At 67.6% G+C, this 18,020-nt stretch overlaps 2 protein-coding genes across 2 annotated transcripts; one reads left to right on the forward strand and one right to left on the reverse strand.

Moving 5' to 3' along the window:
- Window positions 1-1,162: 1,162 nt before the first annotated feature.
- On the reverse strand, window positions 1,163-5,072 carry EMIHUDRAFT_105303 (hypothetical protein; the record flags this gene model as incomplete). Its single annotated transcript, XM_005762608.1, has 7 exons — window positions 1,163-1,240; window positions 1,522-1,614; window positions 1,878-2,656; window positions 2,871-3,153; window positions 3,271-3,326; window positions 3,406-3,856; window positions 4,158-5,072. 7 exons carry the CDS (start codon window positions 5,070-5,072, stop codon window positions 1,163-1,165), a joined length of 2,655 nt encoding a protein of 884 aa, XP_005762665.1.
- A 1,013-nt stretch (window positions 5,073-6,085) lies between these two features.
- On the forward strand, window positions 6,086-13,967 carry EMIHUDRAFT_215916 (hypothetical protein; the record flags this gene model as incomplete). Its single annotated transcript, XM_005762609.1, has 14 exons — window positions 6,086-7,598; window positions 7,776-7,831; window positions 8,066-8,098; window positions 8,233-8,316; window positions 8,503-8,583; window positions 8,789-8,869; window positions 9,077-9,160; window positions 9,232-9,511; window positions 11,201-12,030; window positions 12,106-12,425; window positions 12,495-12,561; window positions 12,809-13,042; window positions 13,099-13,564; window positions 13,729-13,967. The coding sequence occupies 14 exons, from the start codon at window positions 6,086-6,088 to the stop codon at window positions 13,965-13,967; spliced, it is 4,368 nt and encodes a 1,455-aa protein (XP_005762666.1).
- Window positions 13,968-18,020: the final 4,053 nt, after the last annotated feature.

Raw genomic sequence — 18,020 nt, forward strand, 5'->3', positions numbered from 1 at the left:
GGTGAACGCCGCGAAAGACAACGTTCAGCGCGCCTGGAAAGCAACGCAGCGACGACCGCCCGTGGACCGCAAGCCCAAGTTCCAAATCATTCGCTGCTACGGAGTCTCTGGCGGAGGCTCTGCGATCAAGCCGCCGTACACAGACAACTCCCCGTTCTATTGCCTGCACAAGAACGTGGAGAACTTCTTCGACTCCCCGTTTTTTGGTGAGCCATGTGCCCTCCCTCTCCCCGTGACTGCCTCCCGCAATCCTCACGTTACCGCCTTCGACTGATAGATTTCCCGGGCACGCAGCTTAAGTGCGTGCCTGACTCGGACGAGCGCGAGGACTTGCGCGGGCAGGCATCCGTTCACGCGACGAAGGACTTTGCCGCGTGGGACATCATCGGGGCGTACAGTGGCCGACTCATGACCGAGTACGAGCACGTGCACTCCAACTCCTCTTTCCTCGTGAAGCAGAAGACCGACGACTACATTTTCCAGCTGACGACGAAAGTCGTGGTCGAAGGGCAAGAGCAGCGGCTCGTGATAAGCCCCTATCCTTTTTACGGCAACGAGTCCATGGCAATCAACGACGGGGCCATCGACAAGAAGAAGGTCAACGTCGGCTGGATGGAGGTGCTGTCCGACGGCTGGCCCTACGTCTTTGTCGTCGCGCTCAGGGGCGGTGTCAGAAACCGCCACGAGCTCCTTTTGGACTACAGCAGCACGAGGTACTGGGAGGCCCGGGATCAGTCGGCGTTCGAGGACGCGGGCCCTCTGAAGGCGCTTCGGGACCCGGCTTTGGTCCGCGCGCGCGAGCGCCTCGCGCAAATGCGACGCGCCTCGGATTAGTGTAGTATGACAGGTCGCGGTTTGTGGATGTGGTACGATTACGCGGTCTAGCGGTATGTTGTACGATGCCTCTGCATGTAAATTTGTCGTGCCACTTCGCGCCAGAATTCTGCTCTGAGAGGGCTCGGGTGTCGGGATCCCCGCCTACTTGCTACTTCTTTCTTACCCGGGCACCTAAAAGAATTTCCATTACCGCGGCTCTATTGACGCCTCGCACGCACGCGGTCCTGGCTGGGCGTCCCCGTACGCGGCGCTCGCCTCGCTGCAAGCCCCGAAAGAAGGCGGCGACGCCAAGGGGTGGAGGGCCCTCCCGCCTCCCCCCACCTCCTCAGAGGGTGCTGAGCAGCTTGTCCTGCACCGACCCGCCCGTCGCGGCGCCGCGCGAGTCGAGCGGCTGCCCGTCCACCTGCACGAGGGCGGCGCGAGCGGTCGAGCTGCGTCGGCGGGGCGCTTGCGGGTTGTGGGCGCGGTGTGGCCGTGACGGTGGCGGCGAGCGTGGGGATCGCGGCTGTGAGAGTGGAGGGGGCTCGCCTCGAAGACGCCGGCCGCATAGTGGGCCATGCAGAAGGGGGCGCTGGAGTAGGGCGCGCCCGGCAGCTGCTCTGCGGCGCCGTGCCGCCAGCGCAGCGGCAGCCAGAGGTAGCCGCGGTGGTCGCGCCGGAAGTGAATCTCGACGGCGCCGCGGACCGACTTGCGCAGCGCCCGCTGCGCCTTCCGGTGCGCCGCCACCCACCGGCCGAGCCGGCCGGACGAGCGGCCCAGCCGCACCTCGGTGAGGGCCTGTGCGCGGGCGGGCGGCGGGTAGGCGGAGGGCGGCGGGCGGGCGACGGAGCCCTCCGGAGAGAGCGCCCTGCAGCGCGGCGAGCCCGGCGTGGGGTGTGCGCCATGCGCCTCCTACAGTTGCGCAGCGGGCGCACGCCTCTGGACCGGCGCCTCATGCAGTGGGCTCGGGGCTAGCTGCCGCCCTCCCGCGCCTCGCTCCCCTCGCCGGCGCGCTCGCAGCAGACGACGAGGCGCGAGGTTGCGCCGACGGCCTGCATGACCGCCATCGTGAGGAGCGCAAAGTGGTCGTCGCTCACGGCGTTGGCGGTCCCGCCGAGCAGCTCCGCCGCGGTGACGGAGCCGAGCTGCGGCAGCAGCAGCGAGCCGGGCGCAGCGCCGGCCCTCGGGCTCGAGGCGTTGCCCCCAGCCGTGGCGGCGGCGGCGGCGGCGCGCGCGCGCGAGGCGACGACCGCCGCCTCGAGCCACGCGCGAGGCCCGAAGGAGGAGGGGATCGCGTACCCGTCGAGCTTCATCAGCTTGAGCAGCTCCTTGACCACGTCGTCCGACACCATCAGAGGAGGGATGTCGTACCCGAGCAGCGCCGTCTCGACCAGCGACGCGATCTCGCCGTGCGCCGCCCACGCCCCCCGCGGGGCACCTGCAGCGCCGCCGCCGCCGCTGCCGCCGGACGCGTCGGCGGCGGCGTCGGCGGCGGCGGCGGTGTCGGCGATGTCGGCGGAAGCGGTGTCAGCGGCGTCAGCGGCGGCGGTGTCGGTGGTGGCGGCGGAAACGGTGTCGGCGTCGCCGGTGGCAGCAGCGGCGTCCGCGTCCACGTCGGCGCCATCCTCCGCGGCGGCGCCTCCGGCTCCTCCGGAAGCGGCGGCGGGCTCCGGCGGGTCGGCGCCACCGACGAGGCCGCGTAGGAAGAGAGAGCGGAGAGTGGCGACGGCGTCCTGGGCGAGGGAGAGGAGGCGCCACGACTGCGCCGCCTCGAGGAGCGCCGCGCGGCTGCCCTCGCGCAGCTCCTCGGGCGCGAGCTCCGCCAGCTCGAGCAGCTCGCCTACACGCGGAGAGGGGCGACGAGGTGTCGCCTGAGGCTCGCGAGCCCGGAGAGAAGAAGAGGCAGCCCGCCGAGCACGGCCTCGTCGCCGACCGACGTGTTGAGCTCGTGCTGCGAGAGGAGCTCGACAGCGAGGCCTGCGGCGGGGGGGGGGGGGCGTCCGCTCACTCGGCTGGAGCGGCGGCGGTGGGACCGGCTCCTCAAAGGCCGAGACCGACGCTCTCCACGCGCGCAGACTCGTTGAGCGCGGCGGCGGCGGCGAGCTCTGCCCCCTCGACCCCCTCCTTTGGGACGGCGATGCGGAGGCGCAGCTCCTCGACGGAGCGCGCGATCGACTCGTTGAGCAGCACGGAGCGCGTGCCTGGGGACGGCTCCGAGAAGCTTCGGGAAAGGGGGGGGATGGGAGCGCCGAGCGGCGTGGGGCGGCTGCCGTGGATGGCGGCGAGCAGCTCGGCGCGCAAGGGCCCGCCGAGGGAGAGGGAGGCGGGGACGAGCTCCTGGGGCGAGGGAGATGCGAGGGGGCGAGAGGCTGTGAGAGGGTGTGAGGGGAGGGGTGTGAGGGGAGGGGCGAGGAGCGGCGAGGGGGGCGGCGGGGCGCGAGCTTCCTGCAGCACCTCGGCGTCGCTCATCTCGAGCGGGACCGAAAAGGCAGCGAGAGTCCCCTTGAGGCCTACAGAAGGGGGGCACGCCCCGCCGGGCAGGTCACACCGCGGCACCGCGAGGGGCCTTCCCCCCTTGCCCAGGCCCACCCTCGCGCATCTCCTCCTCGAGGCGCTCAGCACTCGGCTCCCCGCCCTCCTCCGCGCCGCCGCCTCCCTCCGCGCCGCCGCCGCCCTCCTCCTCGCCGCCCGAGAGCGGCTCCGCCTCCCCCTGCGCTGACACGGCGACCGCCCGCGGCTGCACCTCACCGTCCGGCCACTCCTCCTCCTCCTCGACTCCGCTCGCCGCCGCGGCGCCGCCCTCCGCCGCCGCCGCCGCCGCCTCGCCGGCCGAGCCGCGCGCGCGTACTGCTGCGAGTGCGGCGATGGCGTCGCCGAGGGCGGCGAGCGCCTCGTGCGCCTTCGTGTGGGACTCGCGGTGCGCGACCACCGTCTCGAGCATCTTGTCGCGAGGCATGAGCGAGGCGAGCTCGTGGCGAGGCAGCTCGCGCAGCGCCGCCTTGAGGACCGCCGCGTCGGAGGGCTCGTTCTTGAAGTCGACCTGCCGGGCGAAGGCGCGTCGTCGGGAGGGCGGGGAGGCTGTGCGGGCGAGAGGCGGTGCGGGCTCCGCCTCGCCTCGCGCGACGCGCGGGCCGGCGCCGGGAGAGGGGTGTGCGAGGCGTGGTGTGGAGGGGCGGGGGAGCGCCTGCGAGAGGACGTCTGCGAGGTCTAGGAGGTGTCTAGGAAGTGTCTCGGAAGTGTCTAGAGAGCGCCTGCGAGAGGACGTCTGCCAGGTCGCGTTCGAGCTCGGCGAGGAGCTGGTCGTTGGAGGAGGGCTTGGCGCCACCCCGCTTCTCGCGCACCGTGTTGAAGAGCCGCGCCTTGTGGTGCTGCTGCCCCCAAAAGTCCGCCGTCGCCTGCCACACCTTCAGCACCTGCGCAGCACCGAGCGCTCGCGGCGCGCCGCCCTCGCCGCCGGCCGCCACAGAAACGTTGGACGAGTTTGCGAGCGCGCCGAAAAAGTCGGCGCCGCGGTCGACCCGCAGCGAGGCGGCGAGCAGCTGCGACTGCGCGCCGAGCGCGCGGCTGTGCGGCAGCGGCGCCGCGCCGAGGTCGCAGCCGGCGGCGGCGAGGGCGGCGGCGGCGGCGAGGGCGGCGGCGGCGGCGGCGCGCAAGGCACCGTGGGGGAGGGTCGCGTGCTGGGGCGAGCCCTCGGGCGCCTTGGCGGGGAGAAGCTCCGCGAGGTGCACCACCAACGCCGCGCCGACTCCGGCGAGGGCGCGGACGGCGGCGGCGGGGCCGGCGGCGAGACCGAGGGCGCCGACGGCGAGCCAGGGCGAGAGGTCGAGGGGCAAGCGGTCCGAGTGCGGCCGCGGCAGGTACGAGCACAGCGTGCCGAAGAAGAAGGCCACCGCGGTGAGCAGGAACGGCTGCAGCAGCTCGGCAGGCCGCGCGACCGCCGCGCCGACCATCGCCGCCAGCCCGCAGAGCAGCCAGCCGGGGAGGTGGAGGGCGTCGAGGACGGGCCACGGCGCACCCTTGGTGCCGGCGGCGGCCGCCTCGAGCCGCGAGCCGTAGTGCGAGATGAGCACCAGCCGCAGCAGCCAGAGGGGAGTGAAGCCGTCCGCAAAGCATGCCGCAGTGAACGGCCGCCACACCTCGTAGTGCGGCGGCAGCGCGCGGCTCGACAGCGCCAGGTCAGCCGGAGACAGCCGCTGCGTCTGCACCAGCGACGCGGTGAGCACACACAGCGCGAGGTAGGCCTTGACGATCGACATTGCGAGACTTCTAAAAGGCGAGGTTGCCCGTGCCGAGCGCGTCGAGCGCCACTGCCAGCGAAAAAAATACGCAGTGCGTGCGCCCCACACGTCACGCGAGCGCAGGAGAGTTTGCGGCAGGGCAGTACCGTGTACTAGCCGGAGGCATCGCGCCGAAAACCCCGCGCATTCCGCCCCAACAGAGGCTGCAGGAGGCAGATGGCCAATAGCTGTCGTTTAGCGACCATCGTTACGAAATGTAGCGTCACCGGGAGGCGGGAGCTCTCCAAGCTGTCTTGGGTGGTTAAGCGATCGCCACCGCCACGGCCACGTCGTCCGACTCGTCCCATCCCTCCCTTGGGTTGTCTGTTTTCTTTCTTTCTTTTTCGTCCGACTCGCCGCGCCAGCGGTGCGGGCACGCTTGCACATTGTTGAGAGAGAGAGAGATTTTTAGCAATACCAAACAAATCTAACACTCACACGTCATTTGGGGCCTGGAGCCCTGTTCACGCGCGCGCGAGACGTGCAGACAGGGTTGCCAGGTGAGAGCGAATGGCGCGGTTCACGCCTCGCACAACAGAGAGAGAGATGCGCTCTGCATGGTGGGACATAAAAGAGAGCGAGTACTTGGGCGAGTAGGTTTGTTGTCATTGTTGTAGGACCAAAATAACGCACGACACTGGGCACAGGACTGGGCACGGGACTGGCGCGCACTGGCACTAACACAGGTGTTGAGAAGGCTTCGGGTGCGCGCCAGGCAGTCCACCTTCCCAGGCGAATTCTCTCCCGGTTCATGTGCTTATCACAGTAGCCCCGGGACGGGGGGGGGGGGGGGGACTCACCCGGGGGCTCACCAGGGCCCGGCCGTCCCCACACGAATGGGGGAGCTGAACGTTTCCGTAGGCGAAAGGATAAGACAAAATTTTAAACGAGCGCGTATCAGTGCGCGCCAGGCAGTCCACCTGCGCACGCGAATTCTTCTCCCGGTTCATATGGTGAGTGAGTAAAACTGGTTCATGGGTGAGATGAGGTCGATGCGCCGTCTTCTGCTATTCGTGCTTGCGGGGCTCGCGGCCGCCGAGAGCGGCCCGACTCTCATCGCTGGCGACGCCCTCGGCTCGGACTCGGTCAAGCACGCCAGCATCGACCTCGACGGGCACTCGACGGAGGCGGCTGAGGGCACCTCCTTTTTAGCACGCGGCGAATCGAGCCCGCATCACCCGCCGAACGCTTCCGCGTCGCTCGGCGGCGACGCGTGCGCGGAGGCGGCCCACAAGGAGGCGTGCATCATGAATGTGTGCACGTGCGCGACCAGCGAGTCTAGGGACGCAAACGTGCGCTGCAAGGACAACAAGTTGAGCGAGTTCTCGCTCGAGGGCGATTCGGCGCACGCGTGGGACGAGGGCATCGCCCTCCACGCCGGCGTGCTCGAGGCCCCGCTCGGTTCCGACCGCAACTTTCTCTGCCCGCTGGCGGAGGCGCTGAGCGCCTCTGGCACCGGCAGCGCCGACGGTGGCGGGACTTTGGGGCAGTCACGGCCGACAATCGAGATCGCGCAGGGCGAGAAGCTGCTCCGGACCGGCGCGAGCGACTTCGTGCGCGCCAACGTCACCAAGAGCATCACCTTGCTGACGGTGATCCAGCGCGGCCCGCTCCAATCCGAGCACAAGTTTTGCGCGGTGGGCGCGGGTCCGTCGCAAGAGAGCGCGGCCGACGGCGCCATCCCTGCGGTGGCCGTGCTGCCCCTCGCCTACGAGTGCGACGCGGCGGAGGCTCGTGCGGACGCGAAGTTTGCGACTGGCAACGCCGCCACTCCTGGCCCTCCCTCCCTCCGCGAGTGGTGGTGGTGCTGCGCCTCTGCGGCGGTGCTGCTCCTCCAAGCGTGTAACGCCTGCTGGCTGCTGCTGGGGCAGCGGGCGCCGCGCTCCGGTGCGGCCTCGGGGCAGCGGGCCAGCAAGGCGGTCCGTCCTCGGCTGAGCAGGAGTCACGGCTTGGTGGCCTTGCTGCTGCTGCTCTCCGCCTTCCCCGTGGCTCGGGCTGGCTCGGGCGAGGCTGGCTCGGGCGAAGCTGGGTCCGGGAGTTGGGAGCTGTCGACTCCGCCTCCATCTCCGCCTCCTGCGCCGCCCCCCCTCTCCGAGCAGCTCGGCTGCACTTTTGATTTGGACAATTGCGGCTGGAACGACACCGCGCCGGACGGGTACCCTTGGACCCGCACGAGCGGCGGCACGCCATCGTCAAACACAGGCCCGAGCGGCGACCACACCACCGGCTCGGGCTCCTACCTCTTCACCGAGGCCTCGTCTGGCCGCTCCAACAAGCTGCACCAGCTCGAGAGCCCGCTCTTCTCGCTCCAGCGGGACGCCACCCTCTCCTTCTTCTACCACATGTACGACATTACTGACTTGGCCATGGGCACCCTCTCCGTCGAGGCGCACGTGGACGGCAGCGGATGGTCGACGCTCTGGAGCCTAACTGGCAACCAGGGTAACGCCTGGCTCGACGCGTCGGTCGTCCTACCCGCATTGACGACGCAGGTGCGCCTCAACGGTGAGACGGGGCCTGACTGGAGCTCGGACATGGCGCTGGACGACGTCTCCTTCTCGCGGTCTGCGCCGCCCTCCCCGCCGCCATTGGCGCCGTCGCCGCCGCCGTCGCCGCCGCAGCTGCCGCCACCGTCGCCGCCCCCGCTCGTCCCCGGCGAGGCCCTCGCCCGCACGCCTCAAGACATCCGGGACGAGATCACCAAGGCCGTGGACCAGGGCCGCAACGCGATCGTCTACGTCCCGCCGGGCGCCCGCCTTGCCTTTAGCAGCTACGTCGAGTGCAGCGGCGACATGCACCTCTCGGTCCGGAGCAGCGGGGAGGGCGCGACGCTCGACGGCAAGAAGAGCTCCCGCATGTTCTCCATCTCGAGCGGCTGCAGCCTCTACCTGGAGGCGCTGCACTTTGTGGACGGGCGTGGTGTTTATGGCGGTGCGGTGTTCGCTTATGGCGCTGGCGACATTGCGATCAAGGACGTGTCCTTCACGGGCTGCGAGGCCAGCGAGGTGCGCCGCCCCTCTCTCCCACGCACCGCTCGGCCCCGCAAGCCCTCGCCACACAGGAATGCTGGGCTTGCCCGCCCTCTCTCGCTTGCCTGACGCCCTCCCCGCTCATGCCTGCCCGCCCCAAACTCGCGCAGCACGGAGGAGGTATGTACGTGTACGAAAGCGGCGACGTCTCGCTGGACGGCGCCAGCTTCAGCGAGTGCACGGCTGCTGCATATGTGCGTCTCCCACGGCCACACACGCTCGCCTCCCCCGCACACGCACGCATCGCGGCGCCGGAGGCGGGAGAAGAAGGCAGAGGGAGATGGGGTGGCAAACGGGGCAAGGGCCGCTCTGGGCCTACCCGCCCTCTCTCGCTCTCTGACGCCCTCCCCGCTCATGCCTGCCCGCCCCAACTCGCGCAGTACGGAGGAGGTTTGTACGTGTGGGGCAGCGGCGACGTCTCGCTGGAAGGCGCCAGCTTCAGCGAGTGCACGTCTGGCAGGGTGCGTACGCCCGCACACGCTCGCCTCCCCGGCACACGCACGCTCGCACGCCATCGCCGCAGCCAGAAGCGGGAGGCGAAGGCAGAGGGACAGGGGGTGGGCGAAGGGGGCCACGCCTTCCCCAAAGGACCGCTCAGGGCTTGCCCGCCCCCTCTCGCTCACTGGCGCCCTCGCCGCTGATGCCTGCCCGCCCCAACTCGCGCAGTACGGAGGAGGTATGTATGTGTCCGGCAGCGGCGACGTCTCGCTGGAGGGCGCCGGCTTCAGCGAGTGCACGTCCGGCTATGTGCGTCTCCCACGCCCGCACACGCTCGCCTCCCCCGCACACACACGCTCGCACGCCATCGCCGCGCCGGAAGCGGGAGACGAAGGCAGAGGGGCATGGGGTGGCGAAGCCGGCACGCTTTCCCCAAAGGGTCGCTCAGGGCTTGCCCGCCCTCTCTCGCTCTCTGACGCCCTCCCCGTTCATGCCTGCCCGCCCCAACTCGCGCAGTACGGAGGAGGTATGGTCGTGTCCAACAGCGGCGACGTCTCGCTGGAAGGCGCCAGCTTCAGCGAGTGCACGATCACACAAGCGGTGCCGCGCGCCCCCTCCACAAGAGGGTGCACAGACTGAAACGGGGGAGACCAGACTGTGTTCTTTTGTAGGCTCTTTATCTCGCTGGCATCGACCGCTTAGCTCTCACCAACTCGCAGTTTGTCGACATCGTTGCGAGCCAAACCCCCGCCGCACTCTTCTACTCCTCCCGCATCGCTGGCTCCGACTCGATCCTCCGCAACACGACCTTCTTCGGCAACTCTGCGCCGGGACACATCACAATCCTCGCCGCCTCGCCTCTAACGTGGGACTGCCCGCTCGGCTCTTGGATGCCGAACGTCGGCCAGCTCTTTGGCGACCTGTCCGGCTGCAACAGGCTCTGCGCCGAGGGTCACTACGGGAACGCGTCGGACCACTTCACCACCGACTGCAGCGGCCCCTGCTGGCTCGGGCATTTCTGCCCCGAGGGATCCGTCCTCCCACAGAAGTGCCCCGCCGGCACGCACATGCCCAACGAGCGGGCGGCGAGCATTTCGGACTGCTTACCCTGCGCCTCCGGCCAATACCAGCCAGAGAGCGGCCATGAGGAGTGCTTGCCTTGCGCCGCGGGCTCCTTCTCCCCCATTGTCGGCAGCGCCGCCTGCGAAGCCTGCCCGAAGGGCGGCGTCTGCGAGGATGCGGGCGCCGCCTCTCGCCTTGTCTGGCAGCCTTGCCTTGCGGGAAGCTTCAACCCGAATAGAGGCTCCAGCTCGAGCGCGGCGTGCGAGCTGTGCCCCATCGGCACGGCGAGCGCGTCACCAGGGGCGGAGAGCAGCGAGACGTGCTCGCCCTGTCAGCCCGGCCATTTCGCCGCCACGCCCGGCCTCTCCAAGTGCGAGCGCTGCTCCGCCGGATCCTACCAGAACGACACGGGCGCGACGGGCTGCCGCGACTGCGAGCAAGGCAGCTATTGCCCCGAGGGCGCGTCGGCGCCACTGCCGTGTGAGGCCGGCAGCTACTCGGACAAGACGAACCTTGACTCGGCGGGCGGCTGCGAGGGCTGCCCAGAGGGCCACGCTTGCACCACTGGCAGCGTGGCTCCCATGGCTTGCCGCGCCGGCACCTTCGCCGCCGGCTCTCGCAACGCCGAGTGCGAGCCGTGCAAGGCGGGATCCTACCAGAACGCCACCAGGGCTGCCGGGTGCGTCCCGTGCGGGCTTGGCAGCTTCTGCCCGCTCGGCGCGTCCCTCGAGCTGCCTGCGGCGTGCGAGCCGGGTACATACGCCAACGCCACTGATGACGACGGCCTGCCCGACTGCTTCGACTGCCCGGCGGGCTCGTCGTGCGGCGGTGGCGCGGCGCCGCCGGCAGAGTGCTCGCCGGGCTCCGTCGCCGCCACGCCTGGCCTCGCCAAGTGCGAGCGGTGTGAGCCTGGCACATCTTCCGGCGTCGGCAGCAGCGCCTGCAGCGAGTGTGCCGCAGGCACGTACGCCGCCAACCCCGGCCAGGGCCAGTGCGTCCCTTGCCCCCACCCCCTTAGTAGTGAGCGCGGCGCCGTCATCTGCTCCGTCTGCCAGAAGGACTTCTACCTGCTCCAGAGCGCCGACCCGGCCGACATCTTCTCGTCCCCGACCGACTACTGCAAACCTTGCCCGCCGAACGCCGTCTGCCCGGACAACACCACTCGCGAGGACATCATCGTCCCGCGCGGCTACTGGCGCGCCAGCTCCTCCAGCTCCGTGCTGACAATGTGCGGTACCTTCGGGGGCGATGATAAGGCCGGCTCGAAGCGGTGTGTTGGCGGCACCCAGTCTGGAACGGACGGCGTTGGATACTGCAACACGCTATTCAAAGGCCCCGAGTGCCAGCTGTGCGCGGATGAAAACCAGTACCTCGTCAACGGCGACAACTGTGTCGATTGCCCCACCCAGGGGCGCAAATTCCTGGGCCCCCTTCTTCTTGGGTTGGGCCTTTGCGTCGTAGTCGGCGTTGCGGCCTACCTCTACAAGAAGCGGAGCTGGCGCGAGCGGCGCTATATTGGACCGCCGCTTCGCCTCACCGACCGCATGGTCGCCTTGCACTCGCTGCTCGGCATGCAAGCAAAGCTCAAGCTTCTTCTCAGCTTCTACCAGGTTGTCGTTGTCATACCGACCATCTACGGGGTGACGCTCCCGCAGAGATACACAACGTGGCTCGACGGGATTACTGAGGTGATTTCTCCGTCCAACTGGATGCCCATACCCTGCGTGTCCTACACGCAACTGTTTTTGCCTTACGTCTTCACTCCACTGGGGCTGGCCCTTTCCCTCTTGCTCATGGGTGTTGGGATGGGCTTCTCGCAGTGGCGCGCTCTCCCAGCGCCGCGTCCGCCACCTCATCGGACTGTTGCCGCGGGTCTGCTCGAAGTCTTGCCCGCTACGCTGATCCTCATGTACTACTTTGTCCCGCCCATCAACGCCTATATCTTCCGCTTCTGGCGGTGCAAGCTCTACACAACCTCGAAGCCTGGCGAACCTCTCGAGCAATACCAGGTGATGGTGGAGCAACCTAGTATCCAGTGTGCCAGCGACGAACACGATTCGATCTTTCGCCGTTACATCATCGGGTCCATCGTCATCTGGCCAGTCGGCTCGATGGTGCTTTACTCGTCGCTGCTCGTCGCGTGCTACAAGCCGCTGCACGCACAGCTTCACACGGCGCTGACGCGGGCCAGCGCCTTCCTGCATCAGGATTACGAGACGCAGTGGTGCTGGTGGGAGGCCCTGGAGCTCGCACGCAGGCTGGTGCTGACAGGCGCGGTGACGGCGATCATCCCAGAAGAGCGCGCCTTCTTGCGCCTTGTGTTGGCGACGCTGATTTCCACACTGCACACCTGCGGCATCGCCCTCGTACGCCCCTTTAAGAGGGTCGAGGACGATGTGCTAGCGGTGGTGCGTCAGCCACACATACACACACGCGCGCGCCCCTCCAGCCCTGTCACAGTCACCATTTCCTGACTTCTGCAGGCGACGAGCCTGACGACGCTTCTCATATTTCTCACCGCCAACTGGATCTTCATCTTCGACGGCATTGACGAGCACTATTATGATGTTAGCCTTGCGAGAGCAGATCCGCTCGACGTGTTGGGCTTTGGCAAGCTGGACGGCATCGTCGCGGTCATGATATCGCTCGTTTTCAGCGTCCTTTTCCTCTTCATGATCGGAGCCGTCATCGCCGCCCGCCGTGTCGCCAAGATCCCCAAGATCCGCCTCGTCTCGACCAAGCAGCCCCCCGAGCTGAGCATCGTGCTCGGCCTCACGTGGCACCTCTTCAACAGCCACATCTGGTGAGTCATAGCTGTGGAGGGAGAAGAGGAACAGCAACCCGCCACAATATACCCGGCGGATTCCGATAGGTCGACCGGTCAAGACGCCGTCAAGGTCATCAAGGGTGAGCTCGAGCAGCTGCTGCCGGACATCAAAGTCTTTCTTGACGCGCGCACATGCTCAGCCGCTGCTTTAGCTACTCACAGCCCCTCTGACGCACCGCGGTGTGCTCTCAGGTAGATGATCTAAAGGATATCGGGGCGCTCGAGGAGTACATCCAGCGCTCGCAAGCCATCCTCTTCTTCCTCTCGCAGGGCTACTTCCGCTCCAAGGCTCGCCTCTTCCTCCCACCCCGCCTCTACCGCACCCTGGCCCAAGAATTCCCGCCTCTCCCGCGCCACAGAACTGCCTCCGAGAGGTCCGCTCGTCGCTCGAGAAGGACAAGCCGCTCGTCCTCGTCCAAGAAGCGGACCCTGCAAAGGGTGGCGGGACGCTCCAGGCGCTGCGCGACGAGTGCCCCGAGGACCTGCAGCCCGACATCTTTGACAAGGACTGGCCGCTCACGATCTGGTATCGCGTCGATGACTTTCAGCTCATCTCCCTCAAGATCATCGCCGAGGCGCCGCCCAGCCACGCGGTCAGCCGCTCCGCCGTTCTCTCTACCTCCGGACCACCCCACTTGAACGACCCTAGGCGGTGCTCCTCTGTTCGCCCAACTTTCTGGACAAGACCTCCCTCCCGCTCTGCGTGTCGGGCGAGCCCGAGAGCCAGTCGCTCGTCTTTTCCAAATCGTGCACGCTCTGGGCCTCGCCAGCCAACCCGGGCGCCGCAGAGCTGGCCTGCGAGCTTGCCAGGGCCTTTCCCGGCCTCACCGTCTCCACCGTTGCGGACGTTGGCTCTTCTGCATCAGCGCGCCCCTCCATGGCACTTCGCGGGTTGGCACGCCGAACGCGCCGCGCCGGCGATGTGACCCATATGCTTCTCTACCTCAATCAGAATACCTGGCTAGAGGACGACGGCGAGACCTTGGCCGAGCAGGTCAAGCAGGCGCGGGAAGACAAGCTGAAGATTGTCATGGCGCACGAGAACGACCCCGCGCTCGGCGGCTGCCAGTTCTCGAGGTTTTTCGAAGTCACGCCGCAGGAGCGGATGTCCAACAGTGGCGCCCGTCCCCCTCCCCCCACAACCCTCTCCTCCCAACGCCGCAGGAGCTCATCGCCGGCGGGCTCTACACGGACCTGGCAAAGTCGTGCTTCCCCGGGCGCCACCGCAAGGCGCGCGCCCTCTCTCCCACAGCTCGACTTTGCCTTTCTTGACGAGCAGGGGGTCGTCCCTGCCCGCAGGTGTCGCTCGTCCTTCTGGCAAAGAGCCTAGGCGCGAGCCCCGCTCGGTCGCGGGCGGACCTCCTCCTTTCGGGCAGCGCCGCAGAGGGCAGCACCAGCCTCGCGAAGCGCAGCTTTGGCGGCCTCAGCCGGTTTTTCGCCAAGATGAGCAGCCGCAGCTCTGCGGAGGCGCGCGACGTCTCTGGAGGCGAGGCGTCGTCGGTGCAGCGGCAGGTCTAATCGGTTGCGCGATGTCGTGCGCAAAACGTGCGGCGCGGCGATGGCCTGCAGCGGTGCGGCGCGGCGCGGCAACCACGGGACAATTCGCTCGCACGTGTGGGACGTATGTGCGCGGCATTTACATTGCGTCGCAGGGGGGGCGAGTCACGTGTGCACGTGCACGGGCAGTCCGGAAGGAGATAGATTATGTGCTTATCACAGTAGCCCCGGGACGGGGGGGGGGGCGGGCCTCACCCGGGGCTCACCGGGGCCCGGCCGTCCCCGCCCCCTCCCTCACCTGCCCCACCCCGGGGCCTCACTCGCGATGCGCCGTCCCGGGGGGGTAGCTCGCTGCCCGACCCAGGGGCACCACGGGCGGGCCACGCGCACGCGGCCCCGTACGCCTACCGCGCGCCCCCGGCCCGCGCCACGCCGCGGCACCACCCGCACACCGCCGAGGCGAGGGAGAGCGCCCGTGCGGCACCACCGCTCACACAGAACAATACTACAAATCAACTAAACGGGTGAGACCCCACTCTACTCTGCACAGACAGTCCGCACTGCTGCAAACGCACAAAGTCTCTAACATCTACCGAGGCGGACGCAAAAAGCGAGACGGATCGCATCACTTTGCCTGGGCCTGGAATCGCCGCCAGAGGCTCGCGAGAGATCCTCCTTGTCGCCGTCCTCATAGGTAATATCCCGTCTCCGGGTCGTAAGAGACGATATATCTCCGACGAAGGTGCCATGGCAGCCAAAGGTCTTCATCATCCGCTTTTGCCCACCAGGTCGGTCCGCTGCACCTTGCGTGGTGGGGAGCTGAGAGCTATCCCCCGCGCAATCGCAGCTTCATGTGCCCTGCTGAGGAGGTCCTGTCGCTCGTGTGCTCCTCTCTCCGCGTCTGCGATCGCCTAGCGTACAGTTTGAAGAGCGTTTGACCTGCGCCGCACGCGAATGCACTGAGAAACGTTCCGTCCCGACGTCCGCCGCCGCAAGGGTTCCGCCTTCGGAGGGTGTTTGGTATGTCTGGCAATGCCGTACATACTGTTTCGTCAGCTGTTTTCCGGCGGCGGATTACGGCATCCGCGAGTTTGAGCGCGCCAGCAGCGCCGCTGGGTTGAGGTTTGTCGAGCTCGAGGACATCAACCTAATAAATAAATAGAGCAGTCATCTCCAGGGAGAGATGGGCGACGCACACGAACACAGAGGGACAGTGCGCACCCCGCCCCGCTCGCAGGGCGTGCATCACACAGGTGGACTGTGTGACTCCTCGGGTTTCTGGGACTCAGAGGTGTGCTAGTCGCTATTCTCCGACAATTCCGACATATCTGACGGGCAGATCAACCTAGCGCACACAAAACAGAGGCCCTCTTTTTTCTACAACAAATGGCATGAAAGAACCGAGCAGGACGGGGCCGCTGTTGTTCGCGCCTCCCTGGGGGCCTCCACATGGACTTCCTCTCTTCTGTCGACGAACCGCCCTCGGCGCCCTCAACAAGTGCTGTCAGCAAGAAAATGCGCAAGGCTTCGTTGCAGGCCCAGGCGCTCCAGGAGCAGCTCTCGGCTCTGTCCAACGAGACGCTCGTGGACATCATGATGCGGAGCGTCTCCCACGGAACAGGTGGCGGTGGTGGCTCCATGTCGTGGCTACGTCAGCGGGCGGCAGAAGCCTTCGCCGCGCTGCCGGAGGCCGCCACCGCGGCTGCCGCAACCGCGGCGGCTGCCGTAAGCAGCACGATCGCCGCGGGCAGCTCAAGTGCAAACACGGTGGCGGAGGCCGCACCGTCCGGCGAGTCTGACGCCAAGCTGCTCTTCGAGGCGCGCCAGGCGCAGCACGCCGGCGAGAAGCACGCCTCGGGCGTGCGCGTCGGCCTGCGCGTCTTCCGTGGCACGCCCTCGCGCATCGAGGCGGGCAAGGTCATCGCCATCCCCGAGACTGCCGACGGCGACGGCTTCGTGGTCCGCTGGGCGACGGGCACCTACCCCAACGTGCGCTACACGGGGGCGCTCGAGACGCTCGGCATTGAAGCGCTGAAGGGTCTCAAGTGGCACAGTCCGCCCAAGCTACCGGCGGCGCCCGCGACCGGCTCGGGTGGAGTGGGAGGCTCGTCGTCGTCGTGGACGCTCGCCTTCGTGCGTGCGATGCTCGCCGATCTAGAGCGGCGCGAGCGCGAGGCTGTCGGCGAGCCGGGGATGGGCGTGATGGCATGCGTGCTGCTCACGCGGCCCGTCGTCGACGCCATCGACGCGCTCGCCGACTCGCACCCTGTGTTGAGCGGGCTCGATGACTCGTGGTCGATGCCTCGGCTCGGCCTCGTGCACGACCGCGCAACAGACACGGTCACCCTGCAGCAGCTGCTCGGCCGGCCTGTTGAGCAGGGCGGCAGCCATTTGCTCCCCGCCGCCGTCCACTTTCCTGCGAGCGCCGTCCACGTGTACGCACGCACCGCTCACGCGGGCGGCGCCCTCGAGCACCTGCCGCTGAGCGAGCGCAGCTCGCCGATGTGGGTCTTCCTTGCCGACGGCTTCCACGAGGCCAAGCGGCCCAAGGCGACGGGCGACGATGTCCACTGCTTCTCGCTGCTTACCCTCCACCGGGAGATGCGGGAGCCTCCCGCGGGCGACGGCGACACGGCTGCCCACGACGCGGCGCCGCAGGTGGTGCAACGCGTCGTCAACGTCTTCCGCCCGCCCACATCCTCGCTGCTCCTCGTCGCATGGGTCTGCCGCGAGCGTGCCCTCGGCGCGGACGTCGCCCAGCTCATCGCGCAGCGCCTGCTCACGCGCATCGCCGCGACGTCGCCTATGGTCGAGGACGGCTTGCGGCACAAGCAAGCCGGCTGGCTCAACGCGCGCGCCGCGCCGCGCGCCCCTCCGGTGCTGCCGGCAGCGCACGAGCGCAGCCACGTGGCCATCGAGCTGCCTCCCGCCGTACTCCGCTGCCTCTCCTCGCACCTGGAGACGCTGAACGAGCATCGAAAGACGGAGTTCCGCTACAACGTCGCCATCGAGATGGAGATTCACCTCAGTCCGCAAAGCAGACTTCGCATCACCCTGCGCCCCGGATGGCTTTACGATGGCCATACGAAGCAGGCTGGCCTCACCTACCTCCTGGACGCGGCGGATCCCGCGCGGCCGCGCGTGCGGTGGGCGACGGAGTTTGTCGAGGAGGAGCGCGCGCAGGAGTCCGGCACGCTCAGGGCGACTCTCGGCATCGCCAGCGACACCCACGGCTCCAGCGTCGCGGCGCTCCTACACTCGGCGCCCGCCCGCCTGGACAAGAAGCAGTGCGCGACCCTGTACTTGCCGACGGCTACGCCGACCAGCGGCCTGCGGGTCGCGCTGCTGCATGCGCCGATGGCCAACGGCGGCACGCTCCTCGCGCCGGTGTCAATGAAGGGGGCGTAATGAGCGTAAGAGAATCGCCTATCGATCAAGGGGCAACGATTACGACGACCGAACGTTCGTGTCGTCTGTCGAGTCCCTAACTCTCCGTAGCGTTCGAACTCCCAGAAAACTGGAAACAAAGGAATTTAACAAACCTTTCCCGGGGGAAATAACGAGGCGAGGGGAAAAAAACCGAGGAGCGGCGGCCTGCCGGAGGGTGCCCCTAATGTGAAACACCTCCCGGGGAGGCCAACTTTGAGTGGTTGTGCCGAGTACTGTTTAAGGGTTGTGGGGCTGCTGTGGGCGGTTTTGGGCGTCCCTGGGGCACCCTCTGGAAGGGTCTGGCCCGTTGCGCGTTGGTTCGGGGGGCGTCGCGTCTAGGGGGTGTATTCACACCTCGAAAATCGTTTCACAGAAGGGATCCCTAGCGATTTCTCGTTCTCATTTTTTCAACAGCGGATTTTCATTAGAACACCTCCTCCCCTCCCCTCCTCGGACCTCGCCCCACCCCCCCCTTCTCCCTCCTCCCATACCTGGGGCCTTCGTCGCACCAAACAAGAACACAACGCACCTAACCAGCGATCCCGAAAGATAAATCTGGTCCAGCCAGAGTCGGTGGGTGGCAGGTTAGTAAAAGAAAGAGAGAAAATGGCAAGGTGCAAACGGAAAAGAAAATCACAGGAAGCA

This window comes from Emiliania huxleyi, assembly GCF_000372725.1.
Source record: "Emiliania huxleyi CCMP1516 unplaced genomic scaffold EMIHUscaffold_67, whole genome shotgun sequence".
NCBI lineage: Eukaryota > Haptophyta > Isochrysidales > Noelaerhabdaceae > Emiliania > Emiliania huxleyi.